Consider the following 25,897-nt stretch of genomic DNA (forward strand, 5'->3'; position numbering starts at 1 on the left):
TACACTTGCGTTACGTGGTCTTACATTTACAGTTTGTGCAGCGTTCGGATTCAGCAGTGTTTTTATTATGTCCAACGTGACATTAGATTTTGATACATATTGAGCAATATAATTGCTCTGGCAGTTATGCAAATGAGGTTAGGATGTCTGACATGGCGGGGCATGTGAGTATACATTTCTACTGTTCATAGGAGCATCTTGCTATGTCACTGCGGTATGCGCAGACTGTACTGTACATATGCTTTTGCAGACATATTCTAAGATATTGTCCTTTGACTGTTCAGTACATCCGATGCGACATTTACATTTAAATACACGTATTTAAAGCAGTTAGGTTGTGCAGCCACTTATGGGGATGGGCATTGGGTAGCATTACACTTGCAATTCAGGTCTAGGCAGAGCCTGAAGTCAGCTGGCGGCTCAGTAAGATGTAGGACCACCGCGGACAGCGATGCACGAAGAAACACATCTACGCATAGAGTCAATAAGAGTGCGGATAGTGTCCTGAGGGATGGCTCTCCATTCCCTTTCAACCATTTGCCACAGTTCGTCTTCTGAACGAGGCAGGGACAGAGTCTGCAAACGGCGTCCAATCACATCCCACACATGTTCGATTGGTGACAGGTCAGGAGAGTACGGTGGCCAGGGAAGCATCTGTATACCTTGCAGAGCATGTTGGCAGATGCGAGCACTGTGTGGTCGGGCGTTATCCTGCTGAAAAATTGCATTAGGCAGTCCCTGAAGGTAGGGGATTGCCACCGGCCGCAGTACATTACCCAAGTATCGTTGGACCGTCATAGTGCCCTGAATACGAACTAGAGGTGACCTGTAATCGTAGGCAATAGCGCCCCAAACCATTATGCCACGTTGTCGCGCGGTGGGGCGTTCCACAGTTACTGCCGGATTAGATCTGTCTCCACGTCGACTCTACACACGTATGCGGCGACTGTCACTGGATAAACAGAAGCGTGATTCATCTGAGAACACGACGTTTCGCCATTCTGTCATCCACATCGCTCCAGTCCTGCACCATTCTAAACGTTGGCGTCTATGCTGTGGGGTCAATGGCAGTCTTCTTAACGGACGCCGTGAGTGCAGGCCACGTTCAACCAATCGACGGGAAATGGTTCTGGTCGACACGGGAACGTCCAGGGTATCTTGCACATGCTGCAGAATCGCGGTACAAGTGTCTTGCGGGACCGCCACAGCTTGTCGGCGGATGCGTCTTTCCACGCGTGCTGACGTCACTCTGGCTGCACCTGCACTCCTGCTTCTTCCCACATTTCCTTGTTCCAACCATGTTCGCCATAGCCGATGCACCGTGCTCGCATCCATGTGGGTATCAGCTGCGATTTGACGTAAGGGCCAAACCGCCCTTCTCAGTCCATCACCATACCTCTCGTAAAATCGTCTATCTGGCTGGAAGTGCCTTCGTTGACGGCGGCCTGGCATTCTTTCCTATTACACGTATCCTCCGGGACGCTTATCGGCAAACCGCACATTAAGTTGATCAATGTTAACGAATTTCGCATACTGCGCATGCTCAGTGGTGTATCGTTGGCATGGGAGAAAATACTGGCGACGAAGCATAAGCAACCCTACACAAGCCTGTTCGAACAAGCTCGATGTCATTTACAATTGCAAATACTGCGGAAATTTGTGTTTATTGCATTCTATTTCATTTCATTTTGATTTATTTTGTTCATAAACATTACATCTAATATCAGTTTTTTACAATAATTTCTTTGACTTTAATTCAGTAATTTAAACTAGATTTAATCCTTAGTTTGTTAAAGTATATATGAATGGAACGTATGGTAAATATTCAATTGCTTTTATTCCTCAGAATTATAATCAGCTAATATATCTTGTAATGGTTCCTGTTTTGTAATCCTCCTTAAACGAAAATTTACATAGTTTACAATCGATATTTACACTCCAAGTAATGAAGCAACTTACGACCTGACATGTTTTGAAACCCAGAAATGTTTACGCGAAAGATAACACAATATCTCAACCATACACCATATTTATCTTCTTTTAAAACTGCGCCTTTTAAAAGTCGTAACTGCGGCAAATTCTCTACTGGGCATGCGCAGTAAGCGAAAATCGTTTAACATTGATCAACTGAATGTGCGGTTTGCCATTACGCCTCCGGGACAAAAACCAACTTTCTTCGATAATTCGCCTAGCAGAAATTAACGACACGAATATTGCCCATTCTGCACGTTCCTTTTTTTATATCTTACTTCACGTGCGTCGGAGAGCTGCGCATTTCACATCATTAGCATAACTCAGTGACGTGCGTCTACTCTAAAATTTTGCATAAATTTCTGACCACTCCTTCTTGGTGTTGCATTTTCAGTGTCGAGCAGTGTATATCAGTGTCAAAAAATTTTAGCGTTCTGTTCTGGTCTGTCGTCAAACCCTCACAATTTCAGGGGGGGGGTGACGAATCAATGATCTTGTTTTCTCCTCTGTGATCGCTCCAGATGCAACGAATCAGAGTATGTAAAATACAACCGAAAAATTAAGGAGGCGTGGCTAATTCAGCCAGCAGATTGTTTCCATCCGAAAAATACGCCAGAATGCTCTGGAACTCTCGAATAGAAAGACCCTCGTTAGCAGGTTTCTCATATAACGAGGACTCGTCACAACAATTGTTCGTTACAAGAACCGTTCGTTACAGTAATTGTTAATGCACATCGTTACAATAATTGTTCTGTTTCCCGTGTTATCAGATATTGCAACACAGCTTCTCGTAATTGCAATAAATATGAGTTAAAAATGCCGTAGGTATTACGCAGCGTCACAATTGTACTAATCATTATATGGTGTCGGGGCCCACCAGCGGCCGAGCGGTAGAGTCGCTGAACACTGGTAGTTCGGTCCGAGGTTCGAATCCCGCGAACGGACTGGCTGCATGGGTGTTTTCGTGGTTTTTCCCATGTGTAACGTGTATACCAGTCAGTTTCCCTTAGAAAGTCCTTCACGGAGGCATCAATCCCGTTAGGCAGATATCTCTAGTGTGCTTTGCCATAATTAAATACACGCACACGCACATTATATTCTATCGGAAACGCTACTTGCCACCAGTTTACCATAACCTATCAGTGCTTGATATATCAATATTCCAGACTTCGCCTTTCTTATCATCGCGATAATCGTTGTTTCTTCAACTGAAATAATTTTAGAGTTTACATTCTCATTTCATGTAATTCTTGACTTAATTAAACCGAGGACTTTCTTTCTTGAAAGTGCTTAAGCGTTTACTTCATTCAAGCACTCAAATTCATTTTTAGCACTTGTTATTTGGTACTTTTAAGTTCTCTTCGAGAGCACTTAACATTTTACACAGGATGTAAAAGATGAAAAGACAATATGATAGTTTTATTCTAACGCATAGCACTTTGAAAGTACAATAAACAATAAACAATGACAATAAACAGAGAAATTTAAAAGTACGTAGATTTACTGACGGCTGTCAAAAAGGCTTTTAGCAAAAAATAGCCTTTTGTTTCCAGTTACTTCAGATTTACGCAAATATAGGTTAAGAACGGAAAACACAATTACATCAGTCTTTTAACATTGTAATGTTCTGCGACGATAAAGTAATACAAAAGCATGAACTTTATATGCTGTAACATTTGAAACAGAAAGTTATTTTGGTGTAGCTGACAGTAAAGAAATAGTCTTTTTGTAAGTACAGAATTGTTCTTATTTTGGAGAATTTTTTACTTCCTTGTACGAAGTAAGGCAAGTATTGTAATCGCGAAACGTTTTGGGTATTATATTTCAACGGAAGTATCCAGATCGACCGTTATCGAAACCATTTTGGGTATTTTTTTCCGTGACGGTAACAATAGTACCTAGAGCCATCCAATTTTGAATAACGTATTCCTTCGACCGAAAAAAGGTATTTGGAAGCCCGAATTTGGAATTAGTTTTATTATATATTTCAAATTTCATAAAACTTTAACGAACATTTTATTAACAGACACGACGATTTTAAAGCGATCAATGGCAACACTGTACGGGGAAAAAATATCTCCAGTGCGCGAGGCTGTGTATCGGAAATTCTAAATATAGGCTGTTTTTATTTTGTGATATTGCTGTTGAACTGAATTTCATGTGGTTAAAGTGCGAAGAACATGATATTAAATAAATAAAGGTAATAAACACACAAAACATTAAAAAAGTCCTTTTGGGTGTAATATAAAATCTGCTTTCAAAATTTTTTTTATATTATTTTGTATTTACTCTTTTTACTTCCTTGTACGAAGTAAAAAGGAAGTATTGTAATCGCGAAAAGTTTCAGGCAGCATATTTCAACGAAAATATCCATTTTGACAGCTATCGAATGCAATTTAACGATGCTTTTGCCTGATATCTGTACGTAAGAACAGAATATAATAATCTTTTCCTTCAAAAAAATTATAAAACTGCTTTAAAATTAATTCTGAAGAGAATTTTTCGTGGCGTCTGTACGAACGTATGTACCTACGTACGTATCTCGCATAACTCAAAAACGAGCAGCCTCAGAACGTTGAAATTTTGTATATAGGACTGCTATAACATGTACATGTGCACCTCGTATTTGGGTTGCAATCGGCCGCACCAAACGTATATAAATACATTTATATATATATCCACTCTATTACCCGGTTCAGTGATCTCAGTTTCTTTACTCTTATATGTTTGTAAATTGTACATTTTTTGCTTTACAAATGATTGAATTATGTTGTTTTTATCTTCCGGTTAAGGATTTTATGCCTTTAGTAAATCTGTGTGCAATATTTTTAGAATTATCAGCAATTTTAAAGTTGTTTAATTGCCGCTAAGCCTGTTTTTAATGGCGGCCATTGATCTTTACATTTGAAACAGGAGACTAGTGGATTTGTTGCCAATCTAGAGAAACTTAGCTTCCCAACAACAAAGATAATGCATTGATTTATTATTGCCAATTAAATCATCCTTAATTCTTTCTGGAATTTTTGCGAGGAAATAAGCGTTTGAGATTTACTTCGTAATTTTTAATATAGATATTTTGAGTTTTTATGTGTTTTTGCCTTCTCGCGAAATGAGAACTGAATTAATTAAATGAGAAATACTCAATCGTCTGTGAAAAACTGTTTCTTTTTTGTTTTGTTTGCTGAATTTCTTTATACATAATTCTAGCTTTATTATAGTATTTGAATAGAACATGTGGCAACGATTAGATAATTCTTTAAATGATATACATTTTGTGCATTCTGAGTTATAATATGAATGAAATATAATATTGTTCAGTAAACCTAGCGCCAGAGTGTCGCTATGGTAAACAAAGTGAATTTTAAAAAGAATGCATTTATTCTATTGTGATTTATGCGCTGTCGGCGAAGTAGGTTTAATTCAATCCAATAAGTTTAAATAAAATGCAAGAAAAAATGCGTAAATTTAATATTCCGTACAAGGAAGTCATGTGGTGTACACATCAGATATATATTTTTTTTTTTTTAAATTCAGCGTAAATTTTTGTTTGTTTGTTTGTTTGTTGTTAAGTTTTCTATCTGGTTCTCAGTACTTGTGTGAACTCGTAATGTTCTCGGAACTTGTTAAGTTCGCCTTCATTAAAAATCGAATTCTACTTTTCTAGCATTCCATTCTCGCCTTTCGTGAAAACTCTGACAATTAAGAATACTTTTACGCGGTAAAGAAACATTTATAATTGTTGTGAAGCATGACCTATTTATTTCATACATAAATTCAAGTAAAATAAATTATATATTAACAACTTCGATATAAATTTGCGATGTAAAGTGGAATTTTAAGAAATATCTAAGGCGACAGGACAAAAATAAATGAACGCACGAATTTTATTTAAAATGAAACAAAACAACGAAAAAAAAAATAAATAAAATAAAACTTAAAAACTGGACGTCCTCAGGTGCAACGAACAGAAATAAAAGTAATTAGGTGAATTTAAAAAATGACTGCCAATTAAATATACAGCCTTCTCAGTATAATACTGAGAATTTAACTGCATATTAGAGATTTTTCGCATAGCTTTGATAACTGGCAGAATAAAATGTTTTAAGATGAATGCAAGAAAAATATGTGATATAAATACTTACAGGATAACCAGTTTTGTTAAATTTTTGAACGCAAAATCGGGAACGCCTTGTATCTTGTTCTCCCCCAGATCGCTGAAACAAAAACAGTAATTAATTTTTTCATCATTCAGTACATTTTTAAGTAAACAAAATTATACTGTTAATAATAACTCATAAAATTTTAGATCAGAATTAAAGCGGTTATGTGTGTTTAGTTTTCAGGTGAAGGATATATACCAAAGCTTTCATTTTACCTACCTACCTGTCTACGAGAAGAATAGGTGCTGCCACAGTGTCTGGCGGGTGTCGGTCGCTATAGCAACAGGGCTAGTGTATTTCAAATAGGGGAGAATCAAGGTTTGCCAGTTCACCATTAAATGCGGCAAGATGGTAAACTGAAAAGTCAATCTTCAAGGCACCCTTACGGAAAATGGGTCAACGCTCGTTTCTACGGACAGTTGCAGACTAACTGGCGACAGCTTTTGCTTATGATAGCCAGACTGTACCTACCTTTTCATTTTACCAGCATTTGTCAGCTATTACAGCCGCTGATGTGAGATGTCGTGCCAGTGTCCTTGTAACCATGATTCAAACATGCTTATGGGCTGAAAAATCTCGCGACTTGACTGTTCAGTTCACACGCGACGGGCCAAGCTGGCGCGAATGATCGCGCCAGCTTGGTCCGTCGCGTGTGATGTGCGTTCGCGCTTTGTCCTGCTGGCTCTATTGGAGTCTTGAAGACAAGTGTTTTTCTTGTTGCTACTAATCTCCATGTCCAGGAATATACTAGACGAGATCCACGAGTCCATTCACTTTCAGAAAAATCGAAAATAAGCTTAGGAGACTTGTATAGGTCCTCAAGAGACAACTCCAGGCACTCAAGGATATGTGCTGGTGCATTTTGACATTTAGAACAAATTGCGTGCATCTTGAGACCTTTCTCAAAAGTGAGTCCTTTCAGGTGTCCACTGAAGAATGGGGAAAGTGTTGTCTGAACACATCTATCGCAAACAATAGCAAGAGATCTTCCAGAACAATCAGCTTGACACCAAGGATGATTCGGGGGAATGAGCCAAATTTGCCTGTGTGCATGTCTTCTAATGGAATACAGTTCAAGAGATGTCAATGAATTGGTAACTAGTAATGGTTCTTCAGAACCCTCCTTCGCCAGAATGTCTACAATTTCATTCCCCCATATGTCAATATGGGAAGCAAGGCCCCCTCAAGACCTGTAGGCTGCCTCAACGTGGCGAGGAGGTGGCACAGGGTGGAATAGGCGAAGTACGTCGGGAGTGTATACTCCTGGTAGAGCCACCCAAAGCATGGAGGCTATTTCACTATACCCAGCTAAAGCCTACAGGCATCTGAGCTAAGCCAGTCCTGTATCATTGGTGTTCGGGTCTCACGACTTACAGAAGACTAAGTACGTCGGGAGTGTGTACTCCTGGTAGGGCCACCCAAGGCATGAAGGCTATTTCACTATACCCAGCTAAAGCCTACAGGCATCTGAGCTAAGCCAGTCCTGTATCATTGGTGCTTGGGTCTCACGACTTACAGAGGCTGCCCTTTTCCTCCACCCATGAGTCATGAAGACATGTGGTAACCGCAAGCGCAATAATTTTACGAATGCTACATTGACTGGTGGAATACGGATTTGCATACTCAACAAAATCAGGGCTCTTAACAAAGGCACATTAAATGTTGAGTCAATATGACGACGGCCAGTACAACTGGTCCTCACGGTGGTCCATATAATGTTACTTCGTCTATGCTGAACGTATAGGAACCTACTGAACAGTGTAGCAACTTATCGCTGAGTTCCAGTATTTAACGACAAAGTCCAGAGAAGGGTTAAAATACCCTTTTATTCACTCAAAGAAATTATTGCCCCTGCTCGGGCTTACAGGAAAGCCTCTACTCGGGCTCTTAAATCAAGCTAAGAAAATAAGAAACTAATCTAATACTAAACGGACTTAGCCGAAGCTAGACACAATTACCTAGCGTAGTTGGCCCTTCATTAATTTAATCGGCGATTATCAACAAAACACGTATAATACGGTCTTTGGACTCCTAAGCTCTCCTATTGAAGTAAGCTGAACCTTCCTTAAATACTCCTTCTACCTCATTTACATGCAATGCTATACTAAAACCTCATTCTGGTAGGGAGTCAAGAACTGAAAGGAAAGGGTTTCAAAATTAAAAATAACTGTTATAAAATTACGAGTAATACAAACAGCCACACAGGAAAAGGACCATCGTGGCTCTGAATTTAAAAGAGAGATTTTTTTCTAAAATGTTGACGCCATGTCATTGCTGAGTCTATACGCGTTCATGCAATATTGCATTCTGGATACAAACACCTGTCCCCTATCATTCATAGGTAAAGTAATGTCAGCCTTGCAAACAGTTGAAGAAGCTGAAAACGATGTTATTAGGACACTTGTTGCTATGCCTAATAATTTCATTCCTGAGTTATGGTACGTGATATAGTTCTATGAAGCTTCAGGCGAATGGGTCCAAGGCGTTTGTTCTTCCGAACATTAATACATTCTTTGTCAGATAAGTTCCAGGACAGTTTTTATTTCTGTTTGCAGTACTAAAAAAGGAACAAATGTTGTTTTTAGGTTACCTGGTATGTATTCTTACTTGACATGACCTTGTCCATGTTTCCACGCAAACTTGCTAGGTGGCAGAGCTGTTCTTAGCAACACACTGTTCGGACTGTTGTCGCATTCGTTCAGGTGACACAATGGACGCCGATTGTGAGAAAAGAGTGAACATTAAGTTCTGCGTTAAGGTCGGGAAAACCCATAGTGGAACGTGGAATATGATAACACAAGCATATGCAGGCGAGGCATTTTCGAGAAGTCGTGTTTTCGAGTGGCACAAAAGGTTTCGGGAAGATAGAGATTCAGTGCAAGACGATCCCAGAGCTAGTTGGCCGTCTATAGCACATGCCGACGCAAATGTGGAGCGTGTAATCCAGTTATTGCAAGAAGACCGTATGATATCAGAAGAATTGAATTTGTGTCTGTCATAAGATTTTACGCGAAGATTTAGGGAAATGGAATCGTCCCTCGCTCACTAACAGATGAACAGAAAGAGGAAAGACGAAGAATTTCTGCTGAACTATTGGATGGAGCCAGACGTGATGACGCATTCGTGTCAAAGAATATTGTGATTTTTTTTCTTGTTTCCGTGAGTGGAAAGGTGACTGAAAGGTAAGCTTCATCAAGATTATTGCAGACATCCCAAGGGCTGTGACAAATGAGCTTGCCAGCATCGCAGTTGAAGATTTCCCTGTTTACTTCCAAGACCTCCAGAAATGTTGGCAGTTGTGTATAGATAGCCAATTGGACTACTTTGATAGCAGCTAGCATCATTACTTGGTAAATGAAATTTTCTATTTTTTTACGATCTTAGTCGTGAAGCTTTTCTGACAAAGAATGTATGTGGGTGTCACAGCAATTCTACTCCTTTCCGTCGGGTTCTTATGGAACCATCAATTCCATTTCGGTATGATAGGGGTTGCATTTCTTCCAATGTGAGGGCCATAACTTAATCCACATAATAATTCTCTTGCGATCAAATTTGCACACGGGAGGGGTTAAGTTCCCCTTTCTTACGAAAAACAAACTTAAACTTTCTTAATGAAGACAGTTGAACTGTGAGCAAAAGCGGTTTCCACATGAAATGTTGAGTCTGCTTTCCTGTGTTACAGTATTAGACAGTACTGTTACGAAACGTACAGGCGCGATAAGATGGCTTCCACGCAAAGCAATTTTAGGGTTGCCATAAAATGGCAAAGAAAGGCAGGGTTGCCACATTTGGCGATAAATCGCCCATTTGGTAACATTTGACAACAAAATTGGCGAGATACCATGGACGGATGGAGAACCTTCTGGAACGAATTCTTACCGATTTAGCTCAGAATGTTCTCGAACACCAGCCAAAAGCTATATAAATCCTGCTGGTACGCGGAGAATTAGTTAGTACTGTGTGTGTGTGCCTCGTCTAGCGAGTCAGCCATTGAGCGAGTGTCTCGAAGTCTAGCGCCGAGTTGGTCGTCGAGTGCATCGAAGAGTCTCTTAGTGTATCGCGGTTAGTGCATCGTCGAGAGAGTGTGTTAAGCTTCGGGAACGACTGAACCGAAGAGTCGCGAGCTGTGTTCTGTGTGTCGTCGAGGGCATCGCGAGCTGTACCGTGGAGAGTCTCGAGAGTACGTGGAGTTCCGAGAACGACCGAGCAGAGTCGGGAGCTGTACTCTAGTGCTTAGCAGTGAAGCCGTCTCCACCGTGATAGCCTGATAACCTGAACGCTGTGTCGCTGATTGTTCCGAGTGTATAGTAGATCTTCAACGACTGTGAAAAGTGACTTTGGAGCTGTCCTGATTAATATTGGATAAATAAAGTGTGTTTCGATACTTCATCAAGTGTCGTCGTTATTCACTCCAAAATCTATAAACCCCGTACGAACGTGAAGGAAGAAAATAACATAACAACTGGTGTCAGAAAATAACGTTAACAACTGGTATCAGAAGAAAAACGCAACAGTACGATGGTAAGTGGTAACGATGCACACATTCTCAATCATTTGCGTATCTCATTACGTTGTACGTATCATGCGAATTTGAAGTTTATCATACGCTTCCTTCGTCGTGTTGCGATTTTAGTAATCAGGAGTATTATTTTGGCATTAAATTTTTGTCACTAAACATATGTTAGGGTCCAGGGCAAAGTTATCAATTTAAGTATTAATTTTAAAAGATAATGAAGCATTTCCGGTGTATCTTCTCGCATTTTCAATGCTTGGTTGTCTTCCTTTACTTTCTTAAGGAAAGGTTTGGTTTGGTTTAGTTTATTATGGCAAAACACACTAGGGCTATCTGCCTAAGGGAAGGGATGGGTAAAAATAAATTTCAAGGTACGCCTTGGCGAATTTTTGGCGCCATTCCTGTTTACGTCCAACGCCCTCCCCAGTAAAATGACGTCCAAAACATAATGCAATGTAACATAATTAAAACAAAAAATATATAATCTCAATAAACTGCATTTTAAATCAAACAGGGTAATAATTTAAGAATGGAAATATCTCTTACCTAATCTACGCTGTACAAAAAGGTAATATAGACTTACCTTATTTTAAAATTTCTGTTTCTTCGATATGTGTGACACACAGAATTTCTTAACAGTATCCAAAACTATTTAAAATCAACTAAACTAGAATCTGTATACTGCCGTCGCCATATCATTAATACACAAAAGTAAGAATGAAAAACATTCTTCGTACTGTAGGACTGTGGTTAGCATTTCTTTCGAAAATCCCTTTTTATTCCATAGTGTTGATATGAGCTCCGGTTTCGAAATCCTTAAATCTCACTGCGTAATTTACCGAAAGGTGAACGAAGCCATTTAAATCTTCATTTACACGCCAGTCAATCGATGTTTTCTTTCTCAATCGTTCCAAAGTGTACAGAAACTTCAGGTTAATCGTACGACCAGGAGGCATTTTACGTTGTAAAGCAAAAAATAAACAACGTACTTCCTAACTAACATCCTTACCTAAGTAAGCCCTTACAAAATATTTTTCCATCGGTCAAAATCACCGCAACCACGCGTTACAACCAACCACGTTATAAAGTATTTCTCCCGCCTTCTTAACGAGCCTTCGTGGTGTAGTGGTCTGCACGCTCAACGCGCAATTGAGTGGTCCGCGGTTCGATTTCCGGCGAAGGCGTTGCAAATTTTTCATCTTGCCTGCTTCCAAAAAATACCTAATGTCTCTACAGCGTCATAACAGGGTTTCCATAACATTCAACCACTCAGGTTACCATAAATTCAATAAGAACTTGGCGATAAATGAAACAACAACTTGGCGATAATCCAAGGGGTACTCTAAAATGAACCGAAGAATGCCTTCGTGGAGGAATTCCTAAGGGAAATTCGTACACGTTTTGGACATGACAACACCCCACACGAAAAAGTCTAGGGAAGTTCAGTCCACCAAGAGTCAAGTTTGTGGAGCCCAAAGCCATTGACAGCCACGACCAATCCACCTATCAGGAAAAGTTTCATTAAGATAATTACGCAGAATAATGGCAAAATGGGAAGATGTCTCATCCTACTGGTAGACAACAGTGTCAATAATGCCATCTGATTCTATCTGTGGCTCAAGATATTGTTGCAACATATCGAGGTAAGTTTCTCCAGTGATGGTCCTTTCTGAAAACATGAAAGGTCCACAGAGCTTAGTTATTCCAATTATATTAGGTGTGTTTCCCTGAGTCCCACATAACACATTTGGTTGTTCATCACCCCTCATTCGGCAAGTATGACTATTAACATGGCCGCTCAGATGGAATGTGGCTTCGTCGCTAAAGATAACATTCTCAGTTACGTTCTCATTATCTACAGTTTCCAACATATCATAACACATGGCTTGCCGAGCTGCATACAGTGTGTCTATCATATCATAAGAAAACCTCTCGCCAGTTAGTCTGCAGCTGTCCGTTGCCGTAAAACATGGTGCATTTTCCGTAAGGGTGTCTTGAAGACGAATGATAACTCTTTTTCCCTCAGCCAACAGTCACCAAAAACAAAATAACAATAAAGCAACCCCTGGCTCGCCCCTATTTGAAATATACTAGCCCTGTTGTTATAGCGACGCCACCCGGCAGTCACTGTGGCGGGTACTGTTCTTCTCGTAGACAGACAGCAGTCCTTGGCTTCAAGCTTATGCACAGTTTGAATGTGGTAGCCATCCTTGTCTAAATGACAGCGTAGTTTTCTAAACAGTAGTATGCGAAATACAGAGTCCCCGGCTGAATCTTCGTGTAAATGTCTGAGAGCTACGCGCAATAGTTTCTTGTACGCTTTGCTCAACTTGTGACGTTATCGAGGTGTCCGCCGAAAACATCGCGGACGAAAACAACGCAAGGCGAAAACTTCATGGTACAAACATCGTGGGATGCAAAGAGAAAACACCACAGTTCTAAAACATCGTGATACAAAATATCGTAGAAGAAAATAAAGCGGTTCGAAAACTCTGCAGTTTAAAAACATCGTCGTTGAAAACATCGTGGTAAAAAATAAAGTACCTACAAATCATCGTATGACGATAACATTGCACACAAGCGTTTTCAGGTTTTAAACGTTGTAAATGCATGTTCCTATAACGATTTCGGAGTGCAAGAAGGATAGAAGGATTCTTTTACTTCTATATTTCATATATTTGAACGAACTAATAAATTTTAGCTGAAAACTATGAAGGAAACTTAAGCATTTAAAAATTGAAAATGATCACAAAATTAATGTAACTTATAGAACTTAATAGAATTTTAAATTCACGTAGTTAATTAAAAAAGGTCAGTAATAAATTAACCTTTTTTTTTTTATAAAGTTTGATATTTTTCACGAAAAATACTGTCTAAAAATGTTTACAAAAAGAAAGATAAGAAAGACAAGAAAAGAAAAAGAAAGACCTGTATGAGGTTACCTCTATAGAAATTACTTAGCTAATGACCAAATTATTTTATTTTACGTTTGTTAATCTGATATTGTTTTAGTGAAAATTATATATTTTTTTTGTTTCCGTTTATTCTTAAAGTATCGTTAACATTTTCATGTATAAGTTTTTTGGGTGTCGATTTTTTGGATGTCAAATCAATTTTTTGGATGTCGATTTGTTAGTTATGACGAAAGTGAGTTACATAACACGTCAGTATGGGATTTCAAAAACCCATGTGTGCGATGTTACCGTCATGCCATGATTTGTAGGTACTTTATTTTTTTACCACGATATTTTCAACGACGATGTTTTAAAACTGCGAAAAGTTTTTGAACCGTCTTATTTTCGACGACGATATTTTGTGCCACGATACTTTACAACTACGATTTTTTTTTTTTTTTCTCTTTGCTTTCTTTTCTCATGATATTTTGTGCCACAGCGTTTTCGCCTTGCGTTGTTTTCTCCGCGACGTTTTCCTCCACGATGTTTTTGCCGCGATGTTTTCGATTGCAACCCGTTATCGAAGGTCTCCCAGAACGGTCATCATCTTTAACACTACCAGTTCGTTTGAGTTTGTTTACCAAGGTTTTAATAGCTGCTCTGGTAGAGACTCGTTTTCTGAATTTGCCTGCGATGTCCTCCTGCATCTGTTGCTACATTATTCCACGGGTACGGGCACAAAACATGTCTACTCTTTCCTCTGATAATAGCATTCTTTCAGATGGTCTCCAAACAAATGGAAATTAGAGCGTATTTCGCAAAATGTACAGAGACTTTACAAACACCCTGTAGATACTCGTAGTTAAACATTTTAATACTTTTTCATGAATCGCAGATAAAAAAATTAAATTAAAATACTTACTTAACAGAAATCATACAACAAATATCATAAACTTTATTCTATTTATTAACAAATAGCCGTTAAATGTGCCAAAAAAAGTGCGTAAAGAGAACACCAAACATTAAATTTAAAGACTTCACAGAATATTACTCTGCAGAACGACTTTATGGGAGAAACAAATTCGATAAAAATGTATTATATATATAAAAATTACAATGAAATAAGCAATATCCCTTAACACAAATATTAATTATCATAATAAACAAATTAACCAACTTCCCGCTGCAAAATCTTAAGAATTCAAATGGTATAAAGGAAGTTAAGAACTTTGTTTCCTAAAAAAATCATGGAAAACCTTTTGTACAATTAAAACAGAATATAAAAAAATTACAATGAAATAAGCAATCAATTTCATATTTTCAAGAGAAAACAGTCAGCAATCCAGTATCCAAAGCAATGAATGAGAAATACGCTTAATACCCTTAATGCAAATATTAATTATCCTAATGAATAAATTAACCAACTTCAAGTTTGCCAAGAAAATCATGCTAACTTTTCAGTATCTTAAAAACAGTGAAATAAGCAATAAATATCTTATCTCTTATTTTTAACAGTCAGCAGTCCAGTATACAAAGCATTGAATGAAAAACTATTGCCAAAACCACATTTCTAAAAGAATGAAACTATTCAAAATGATGTGATTTCATAAAAAAAAAAAAAAAAAAAAAAAAAAAAAAAAAAGATAAAATTAAAAAAATAAATGATTTGAATTTTGAAAAAATCGCCTCGAGGTTCACTGGCTCTTGTCTAGATGCACCTATGTACCAAATTTCGTAACCCTGGGTCTGTTAGCCTACCCGCAGCAAGAACGAAAGAGACGCACACAGATTCTTCCTTTTATTATATACTAGCAGCTGTGATGCCAGCCTTCGTCTGAGTTTTAAATGTACCGGAAAAATTCCTTTCGGGAACAACAAACGTTACATTTAAAAACTGCAAAGAATTTTACTCTGCAGAACAACTTCTCTCGACAAACGTCCAGTTTCCAAGAGAAGCATTAAATTTAAAATTGCACAGAATTATCGCTCTGATTTTTCCAAGTGGCAACAATGCTGATTTTCAACAGCCAGCAGTCCAGTAACAGCTGAATGAAGAACTGTTGCCGAAACCTCATTCTAAAAGTATTGTTACGAATTTGGTATTTAAAAAGCTAATGTTAGTTCAATTAGAAATTAAATGGTTTTATTTCTCGCGCAGTGCAGCGCGTGACGAATATTAAAAGAAAGCTAAGCCGGAAAATTAAAAATACAAGAGCGCGTGCGTTAAATAAATAAATATCTCTTTTTGATTTCGAGAAAGTACTGGAAAATTCTAGCGCGTGATTTTAAAAGCTTATAAAAGGAGGAAAACATCTCAGTTTGTTAGTAGTTGCTTAGTTTGTTGTTGTTTAGAAAACTACTGTTGTTGATTGTAGCGAATTCGCGGATTAGCGTTCTTTAGCTGTTTTGAATTACGTTCTATTGGACATTTGAGTAGTTAAAAGAAAACTACTGTGAGATATTGTAATACTGCATGATAATTTGAGAAAATTTAAGCATTTTTGTTGTGATAATAATAAATTTTTGTTCATTTTTCATCGGACTTGTGCATTCATTTCATAACGAACCCGTACGCACGCAACAATTTTTGGTGTCAGGAGTGGGGTTTGAATGCCAATAACAAGAGCGATGGAAGAACAATTGAGACAGCTCATTAGTGCTTTTGCTACATTCCAAGAAAAGATGGAAGCTGGCCAAGCATCATTTAAGGAAGAAATGAAATTGGGCCAGGAATCCGTTAAGGAAGAAATGAAATTGGGCCAGGAATCCGTTAAGGAAGAAATGAAATTGGGCCAGGAATCCGTTAAGGACGAAATGAAAGCCGTTCAAGCTGGTCAAGAAGAAATGAAAAGAGAAATTACTTGCATAATAGAAAATAAATTTGAAGCTATGGAAGGCAGAATTGACGCAGTTGAAAATAAAGTTGGACATATTGAAGAAAGGGTTTCTTCGGTGAAAGAAGAAATAGAAGAAAGAGTTTCTTCTGTAAAAGAACAAATTGATGAGAGAGTTTCTGCAGTTGCCAAAGAAATGGATACTTTAAAGAAATTCGTAGCGTCGGCAGGGAGCAGGAGTGATGATTTTAAATTCTTACCAATGCCTGCTCGTCCACCTCTGAAGCTATCCACATATGATGGGAAGACCTCCTGGCAGGTGTATAAGACACAATTTTCTATCGTGGCGGATGCGAATGGATGGGATTCCCAAGCTAAGGCCTGTCATCTCGCCGCTTCTCTAAGAGCCGACGCAGCGGATATCCTTCAGACTCTTCCCGAAAACAAAAGGTTAGATTTCGAAGCTCTGTCCGGCGCCTTGGAGTTGCGCTTTGGGGAGAAGTGTTTAAAGGACTACAACAGGCTCCAATTAAAATCTCGTCAACAGAAGCCTACCGAAACACTTCAGGAGCTCGCCGCGGATGTTGAAAGGCTGTCCCATCTCGCCTTTTCGGAATGCCCGACAGAAACAAGGGAAATCCTGTCCTTGCAATACTTTATCGACGGCATCCGAGATACTGAAATACAGAAAGCTCTTCGAATGGCAGATGTAAAGGACATAAAAAGCGCTCTGTTGTACGCCATGAAGTTCGAGGCAGCCCAGCAAGCAACTAGTAGAGATCGCTACCCAGTTAGAGCTGTGCGAGTCCATGAGCCAGTGGATCAACTGATGGCTCGTTTAGATGATTTAGCCAGACAAGTCGAAGATTTGATACGGAGTAGGAGCGAGAAGAAAGTGGCTCTAAGGTGTTGGAGATGTGGTAGTGAAGGTCACCTAAGACGGAATTGCAGAATACCCCAGGGTACGGAATATAAAGCAGATGATTTTACCAGACAAGTCAGTGGCTTGAGACGGAACAGAAGTGAAAAGAAACTAATTCTAAAGTGCTGGAACTGCGGAGTTGAAGGCCACATACGAAGAAAGTGCAGACCCCGAGGTACGGAAAATAAGACCATTTCCCAGCAACAACGCAGTAAACAAATTAGTGACCATATCGAGGAACGGAGGTTGCCAGATAGTGAAAAACCTTGTTTTAAAGCTCTTAAAATTTATACAGTGAGTGGCAACAATAATGGACTGTCCATCAATGGGAATATCGATGGAGTTCCTTGCAGTATGATCATTGACACAGGAGCTAATGTTACCATCATTAGGAAAGATTTAGCTGAACAGTTTAAAGATAAACTTATTTGGACGCCATCCTGTGTTACCCTTCAGACTGCGTCTGGTGACAAGATCGACATAACTGGGAAGTTAAACGTAAACATCACGTTTGGAAGTGCCGCCTACCATCACACGGCATATGTGGCGGATATTACAGATCCATGCATACTCGGATTGGACTTTTTAAGGAAATACAATTTTTCCTTAGACTTGAAAAACAACAAACTGCTTTCAGGATCTGAAGACATGACTATCCATCCTAAGAAGGGATCCTCACCTGGAAATGCCGACGCTTTGTCCGAAAGAACCAGCTCGAGAAACAGTCGAAATCATGCTAGGGTCGAAAAGAAACACCAGACTACCAGCTATTCTCCATCTCAGATGCTCTTCGGTCGAGACCTTCGTCTGCCTTGTGACCGCCTGTTTCATCGCCGTACGGATGCGCCTTCATCGCCTGAGGAACACATCCAAGATGTCAAGGCCCGTTTTGAAGTGATGCACCGTTCCGCACGAAAGCGAGTGAACTTGGCGACGGAGAAAGTGAAGACCAGATACAACACGAGCTGCTGGACATAGATCCAACGAAGGAGACAAGGTGTGGTTGTGGAACCCGATTCGACGAAAAGGAGTCAGGCCTGATTTACAGTCACCTTGGGATGGTTCGCACACAATCCTAAACAGGCTAAATGACGTCATGGTTCGGATCCGTGAGTCTTCGAACTCTTACGACAGGTTAGCACATTACTATGGCCATAGTACGTAATGTAAATAATTGTAAATAGTATCAGACCATGGTCCTTTTTGTTTATAAATGTGTATTTAGTATTTGATTTGTATTTAGTATTTGTTTTGTATTTAGTATTTGATAGCATTTGATTTGTTTTATGTATTGCATTTATTGTTCATGTTGTTTATTATAGTAATGTAATGCTTATTAATGCATTTATGCCACAGTTGTAAGTTTAGCTTCCTGTCCAGGGATTGTACTGCCAGGGACGTGCAGTCCTTGGGAAGGGGGCAGTGTTACGAATTTGGTATTTAAAAAGCTAATGTTAGTTCAATTAGAAATTAAATGGTTTTATTTCTCGCGCAGTGCAGCGCGTGACGAATATTAAAAGAAAGCTAAGCCGGAAAATTAAAAATACAAGAGCGCGTGTGTTAAATAAATAAATATCTCTTTTTGATTTCGAGAAAGTACTGGAAAATTCTAGCGCGTGATTTTAAAAGCTTATAAAAGGAGGAAAACATCTCAGTTTGTTAGTAGTTGCTTAGTTTGTTGTTGTTTAGAAAACTACTGTTGTTGATTGTAGCGAATTCGCGGATTAGCGTTCTTTAGCTGTTTTGAATTACGTTCTATTGGACATTTGAGTAGTTAAAAGAAAACTACTGTGAGATATTGTAATACTGCATGATAATTTGAGAAAATTTAAGCATTTTTGTTGTGATAATAATAAATTTTTGTTCATTTTTCATCGGACTTGTGCATTCATTTCATAACGAACCCGTACGCACGCAACAGTATGAAGCTATTCAAAATTCCTTTCGGGAACAACAAACGTTACATTTAAAAACTGCAAAGAATTTTACTCTGCAGAACAACTTCTCTCGATAAACGTCCAGTTTCCAAGAGAAGCATTAAATTTAAAATTGCACAGAATTATCGCTCTGATTTTTCCAAGTGGCAACAATGCTGATTTTCAACAGCCAGCAGTCCAGTAACAGCTGAATGAAGAACTGTTGCCGAAACCTCATTCTAAAAGTATGAAGCTATTCAAAATTCCTTTCGGGAACAACAAACGTTACATTTAAAAACTGCAAAGAATTTTACTCTGCAGAACAACTTCTCTCGACAAACGTCCAGTTTCCAAGAGAAGCATTAAATTTAAAATTGCACAGAATTATCGCTCTGATTTTTCCAAGTGGCAACAATGCTGATTTTCAACAGCCAGCAGTCCAGTAACAGCTGAATGAAGAACTGTTGCCGAAACCACATTCTAAAAGTATGAAGCTATTCAAAATTCCTTTCGGGAACAACAAACGTTACATTTAAAAACTGCAAAGAATTTTACTCTGCAGAACAACTTCTCTCGACAAACGTCCAGTTTCCAAGAGAAGCATTAAATTTAAAATTGCACAGAATTATCGCTCTGATTTTTCCAAGTGGCAACAATGCTGATTTTCAACAGCCAGCAGTCCAGTAACAGCTGAATGAAGAACTGTTGCCGAAACCTCATTCTAAAAGTATGAAGCTATTCAAAATTCCTTTCGGGAACAACAAACGTTACATTTAAAAACTGCAAAGAATTTTACTCTGCAGAACAACTTCTCTCGATAAACGTCCAGTTTCCAAGAGAAGCATTAAATTTAAAATTGCACAGAATTATCGCTCTGATTTTTCCAAGTGGCAACAATGCTGATTTTCAACAGCCAGCAGTCCAGTAACAGCTGAATGAAGAACTGTTGCCGAAACCTCATTCTAAAAGTATGAAGCTATTCAAAATTCCTTTCGGGAACAACAAACGTTACATTTAAAAACTGCAAAGAATTTTACTCTACAGAACAACTTCTCTCGATAAACGTCCAGTTTCCAAGAGAAGCATTAAATTTAAAATTGCACAAAATTATCGCTCTGATTTTTCCAAGTGGCAACAATGCTGATTTTCAAAAGCCAGCAGTCCAGTAACAGCTGAATGAAGAACTGTTGCCGAAACCTCATTCTAAAAGTATGAAGCTATTCAAAATTCCTTTCGGGAACAACAAACGTTACATTTAAAAACTGCAAAGAATTTTACTCTGCAGAACAACTTCTCTCGATAAACGTCCAGTTTCCAAGAGAAACATTAAATTTAAAATTGCACAGAATTATCGCTCTGATTTTTCCAAGTGGCAACAATGCTGATTTTCAACAGCCAGCAGTCCAGTAACAGCTGAATGAAGAACTGTTGCCGAAACCTCATTCTAAAAGTATGAAGCTATTCAAAATTCCTTTCGGGAACAACAAAAGTTACATTTAAAAACTGCAAAGAATTTTACTCTGCAGAAAAACTTCTCTCGACAAACGTCCAGTTTCCAAGAGAAGCATTAAATTTAAAATTGCACAGAATTATCGCTCTGATTTTTCCAAGTGGCAGCAATGCTGATTTTCAACAGCCAGCAGTCCAGTAACAGCTGAATGAAGAACTGTTGCCGAAACCTCATTCTAAAAGTATGAAGCTATTCAAAATTCCTTTCGGGAACAACAAACGTTACATTTAAAAACTGCAAAGAATTTTACTCTGCAGAACAACTTCTCTCGACAAACGTCCAGTTTCCAAGAGAAGCATTAAATTTAAAATTGCACAGAATTATCGCTCTGATTTTTCCAAGTGGCAACAATGCTGATTTTCAACAGCCAGCAGTCCAGTAGCAGCTGAATGAAGAACTGTTGCCGAAACCACATTCTAAAAGTATGAAGCTATTCAAAATTCCTTTCGGGAACAACAAACGTTACATTTAAAAACTGCAAAGAATTTTACTCTGCAGAACAACTCCTCTCGACAAACGTCCAGTTTCCAAGAGAAGCATTAAATTTAAAATTGCACAGAATTATCGCTCTGATTTTTCCAAGTGGCAACAATGCTGATTTTCAACAGCCAGCAGTCCAGTAACAGCTGAATGAAGAACTGTTGCCGAAACCTCATTCTAAAAGTATGAAGCTATTCAAAATTCCTTTCGGGAACAACAAACGTTACATTTAAAAACTGCAAAGAATTTTACTCTGCAGAACAACTTCTCTCCACAAACGTCCAGTTTCCAAGAGAAGCATTAAATTTAAAACTGCACAGAATTATCGCTCTGATTTTTCCAAGTGGCAACAATGATGATTTTCAACAGCCAGCAGTCCAGTAACAGCTGAATGAAGAACTGTTGCCGAAACCACATTCTAAAAGTATGAAGCTATTCAAAATGATGGGATTTTATTGTAAAAGGTAAAATAAAATAAATCTGATTCGAATTTTAAAAAAAAATCGCTTCGAGGTACAGTGGCTGTTCTCTAGATGCACCTCTATTTCAAATTTTGTAGCCCTGGGTTTATTAGTTTATGCGCAGTATGAACGAAAGACATACAGACAGACGCTATTATATATATGCAGAGATAGAGATAGAAATAAATATTAATTCATTAGCAAGAAATAAAAAGTTAAATTCATAAAAACGCCAGAAAGCATATAAAACATTTACCGACGAAAGGCAGTTATCATATACAAACATGAGAGAATAAATTAAACGACTGACATCAGAATTGATGAATGATAACGAGATTTAACTTTCACAGCGGTCAAACTCCAGCATTTAACTAGAATCCCATTTGAAATGAAGAAAGATATATATACTTACAGGGCTTCCAGTTCAGGCAGTCGGGAAAGAGCCTGACTTGGGATTTCTCTCAGCTGATTTCCGTTCAACCACAATTTCTGCAATCTCCGTAATGACTTGAGACTCCCACTCGGAACCGACTGCAATTGGTTGCTGTCCAAATGCCTGGGGAAAGGAAGAGACAAACATCTGTTAGCCGATAAAAACAAGAGCGATTTACATTTGGATGCCCGCTTTCATGTTTTATGTATGGCTCTTCTGAGTTTAGATCATTCGATTGGTGAGTTTTTATGACGTGATTTGGGATTCAAAGCTATTTGTTGCCGAAACTTACTCCAAAGTAATCGCGCGTGCTTTTGACATGTGATGCCATGCAGTTTTTTTCTTGTCGGGAAACGGTATTTGTTGTTAAACGCATTAAGTTTGTTTTCTCAAATGGTGGCAAGCAATTTATACTTTTATTCTTAAAGTGGGAATTCAGCTAAATTAAAATTTAAAAAACTTGAACCTTAAAATTAAATTAAAAATCAGATGTGTACATCACATGACTTCCTTGTACGGAATATTAAATTACACGCATTTTTTCTTGCATTTCATTTAAACTTATTGGATTGAATTAAATCTACTTCGCCTACAGCCACAATAGAATAAATGAGTTCTTTAAAATTCACTCTATTTGTTTACCATAGCGACACTCTGGCGCTAGGTTCACTTAACAGTATTATATTTCGCTCATATTATAACTCAGAATGCACAAAATTTATACCATTTAAAGAATTATCGAATCGTTTCCACATGTCCTATTCAAATACTATAATAAAGCTAGAACGGTGTATAAAAGAAATTAAGCAAACAAGACAAATAAACAAAAAAAAAAAAAAAAACAGTTTTTCACAGACGATTGAGTATTTCACATTCAATTGATTCAGTTCTCACTTCGCGACAAGGCAAAAATACATAAAAACTCAAAATATTTGTATTAAAAATTACGGAGTAAATCTTAAACACTTATTTCCTCGAAAAAATTCCAGAAAAGATTAAGTATGATTTAATTCGCAATAATAAGTGAAGGCGTTATCTTCGTTGTTGCGAAGCTAAGTTGCTCCAGATTGGCAAAAGAATCCACTATCCTGCCGTTTGAAATGTAAAGAAGCAATGGCTGCCATCAAAAAAATTATTAGGCTTAGCGGCACTTAAACAATAAAATTGTTGATAATTCTAAAAATATTGCATACAGATTTACTAAAGGCATAAAAACCTTAACCGGAAGATAAGAACAACATAATTCAATCATTTTTCCAAGCAAAAAATGTACAATTTACAAACATACGTGTAAGAGTAAAGAAACTGAGATCACTGAGCCGGGAAACAGAGTGGATATATATATAAATATATTTATATACGTTTGGTGCGGCCGATTGCAACCCAAATACGAGGTGCACATCTACATGTTATAGCAGTCCTATATACAAAACTTCAACGTTCTGAGGCTACTCGTTTTTGAGTTATGCGAGATACGTACGTACGTACGTACATACGTTCGTACAGACGCCACGAAAAATTCTCTTCAGAATTCGTTTTAAAGCAGTTTTACATATATATGTCATAATAAAAGCACAAGGAAAAAAGACAGAGCAGTGTCGATCTGTGCTTAGATCCATATTGAAGAAGAATTTTGATTGCGTAGTATGTAAAGAACTTGGCAGTCGAGGCAGTTTTAATTCCATTTTTATTTCCAATTGATATTTGTGGCCACAATCACTTGGCACTGTAGTCGTGCCTTTCCACAGAAGATTTACATTTTTGATATTGTTGAGATAGAAAGCAAGCCAGCGATATTACATCTTAGCACAGCAGAGAGGAAAAGCTGAAAGTGCGTAGTTATGAAAGATGGAAGCACGCGAAGAGAAAAGTTTTGATTTACAAGGTCAGTTTCAGTTCTTAATTATTACGTCATCAGAGTTGCGCCGATCATAGAGTGATCTAGAAATGACGCAATGCAAAGAAGTTATTACGATTTTAGAATAGAGAGGAAGAATTAATGATTATAGTTTAATCTATAATTTTGATTCATATATTTTTATCTTACACACACACACACATATATATATATATTGAGAAAAAGTATTTTATTCTGTCCTTACGTACAGATATCACGCAAAAACATCGTTAAATTGCATTCGATAGCGGTCATAATGGATACTGTCGTTGAAATGTGCTACCTGAAACTTTTCGCGATTACAATACTTCCTTTTTACTTCGTACAAGGAAGTAAAAATTATCGTTAAATAGTTTAAATATTATTAGGCCAGAAGCATTTTGCGCCGAAAACTTTAAAATTCTGAATCACTTTTTAAATTGTTGCCTCCAAATATTATCGCCCTGTATCATATTTAAAGAAATTAAATGACGATGAATCTGCATAAATGTATGTATGTTTCTCGCATTGTGATAAAACAACTGTGCCTAGAGCCACGGCTGGGACGAGGATGAGGCATTTGTCTCAAGTGAACAAATATACAGGGCGCTAAATTATCTACATTATCAAAAATGCAGAAATTTATTTTTAAAACTCATGATTTTTTAAGTTATATTTTGTGCGTGTTTGTATAATGTTATGTTTTGAAACATCGTTTAGTATTATTTATTTATTCTGCCCCCCCCCGCACAAATAGGTAAATAAATAATCTTGCATTGTCTACAGGGACGCACATTTACCGCTTTGCCTCAGGTGAAAAAATATGTACGCACGGCTCTGCCTAGAGCCATCAAAATTTGAATAACGTACGGCTCCACCCGAATACGGGCATTTAGAAGCTAAAATTTGGAATTTGTTTTACTATCTATTTCATATTTTGTAAAGCATTTATGAGTTTTTGATTAATAAAACTCAACAATTTCAAAGCCAGCAATGGCAACACTGTGAGGGAAAAAAAAAAAAAAAATCTCCAGTGAGCGAGGCTGTGTATCGGAAATTTTAAAGATTTGCTCTTCTTAAATTATTTTGCGATATTGCTGTTGAATTGAATTTTATGATTTAAATGCGAAGAACATGATATTAAATAAATAAAGGTAACATACAAAACGCTAGAAAAGGCTTCTTTAGACGTATTTTTTCTTTTGTTTTGTAATCTTTCGAAAGATATATTAATAATATGCAATTAATTATAAACTAATTATTAAGGTCCACATTTTAAGCTTTAAATTTTCACGAAAAATGAATGAATGTGGCTCCAGCCGACTTTGGTCCTGATATTCGCAATTACCTGAATGGTACATTTATGGCGAAATGGATTGGCCGTGGTGGACCAGTTCTTTGGCCATCCCGATCTCCCGATTTATCCAGCCTCGATTACTTTTTCTGGGATATTTGAGAAGTCTTATTTATGCGACTCCAGTTGACCAGTTGACTTAATAGAGAATCTCGTTGCTGGAATATCATTAGCTACTGCATTTATGCGTGAAATTCCTGGCATCTTTGGCGGTACACACCAGTTCCTCCATCGACGCTGTCAAACATGTAGGAATTTTGAATAGTTCTTGTAAACATCCTGGTTCAGTTCAAGTGAGACACTCTGTATTTATGACTAAATAATGGATATTATTCGTATCTTTGTTCTGTGCCTTCCCTCCAAGATAATACAACGATTTTGGAATCCTCCTGTGCATATATATGTGATGTACCAGCTTTTGTGCGGAATAAATAGAATGCTGAAGAATCATAAATTAGTCGTAGCTTAAATAATCAGACGATAAGTTTAAAAAACAGGATCCATTATTTATTATTCAGGAGAAAAATAGCAATTACAAAAATCTGATCTCCGGAGTAAATAAAAAAAGAACTA

The 25,897-nt window shown here is 37.8% G+C and overlaps 1 protein-coding gene across 1 annotated transcript in view; it reads right to left on the reverse strand.

The window, feature by feature from the left end:
• The window catches only part of LOC118184723 (uncharacterized), a 585,346-nt gene that overhangs the window by 164,370 nt on the left and 395,079 nt on the right, over positions 1–25,897 (reverse strand). Inside the window, exons 5-6 of the mRNA XM_085812207.1 lie at positions 22,074–22,217; positions 6,114–6,185 (exon numbers count right to left, since the gene is read on the reverse strand). Of these exons, the coding sequence (XP_085668333.1) occupies positions 6,114–6,185; positions 22,074–22,217 (216 nt within the window). The remainder of the gene's footprint in view (positions 1–6,113; positions 6,186–22,073; positions 22,218–25,897) is intronic.

The sequence above is a fragment of the Stegodyphus dumicola genome, chromosome 2, assembly GCF_044657685.1.
Source record: "Stegodyphus dumicola isolate Sdum_Otavi_A_Nest chromosome 2, ASM4465768v1".
In the NCBI taxonomy this organism is placed as follows: domain Eukaryota; kingdom Metazoa; phylum Arthropoda; class Arachnida; order Araneae; family Eresidae; genus Stegodyphus; species Stegodyphus dumicola.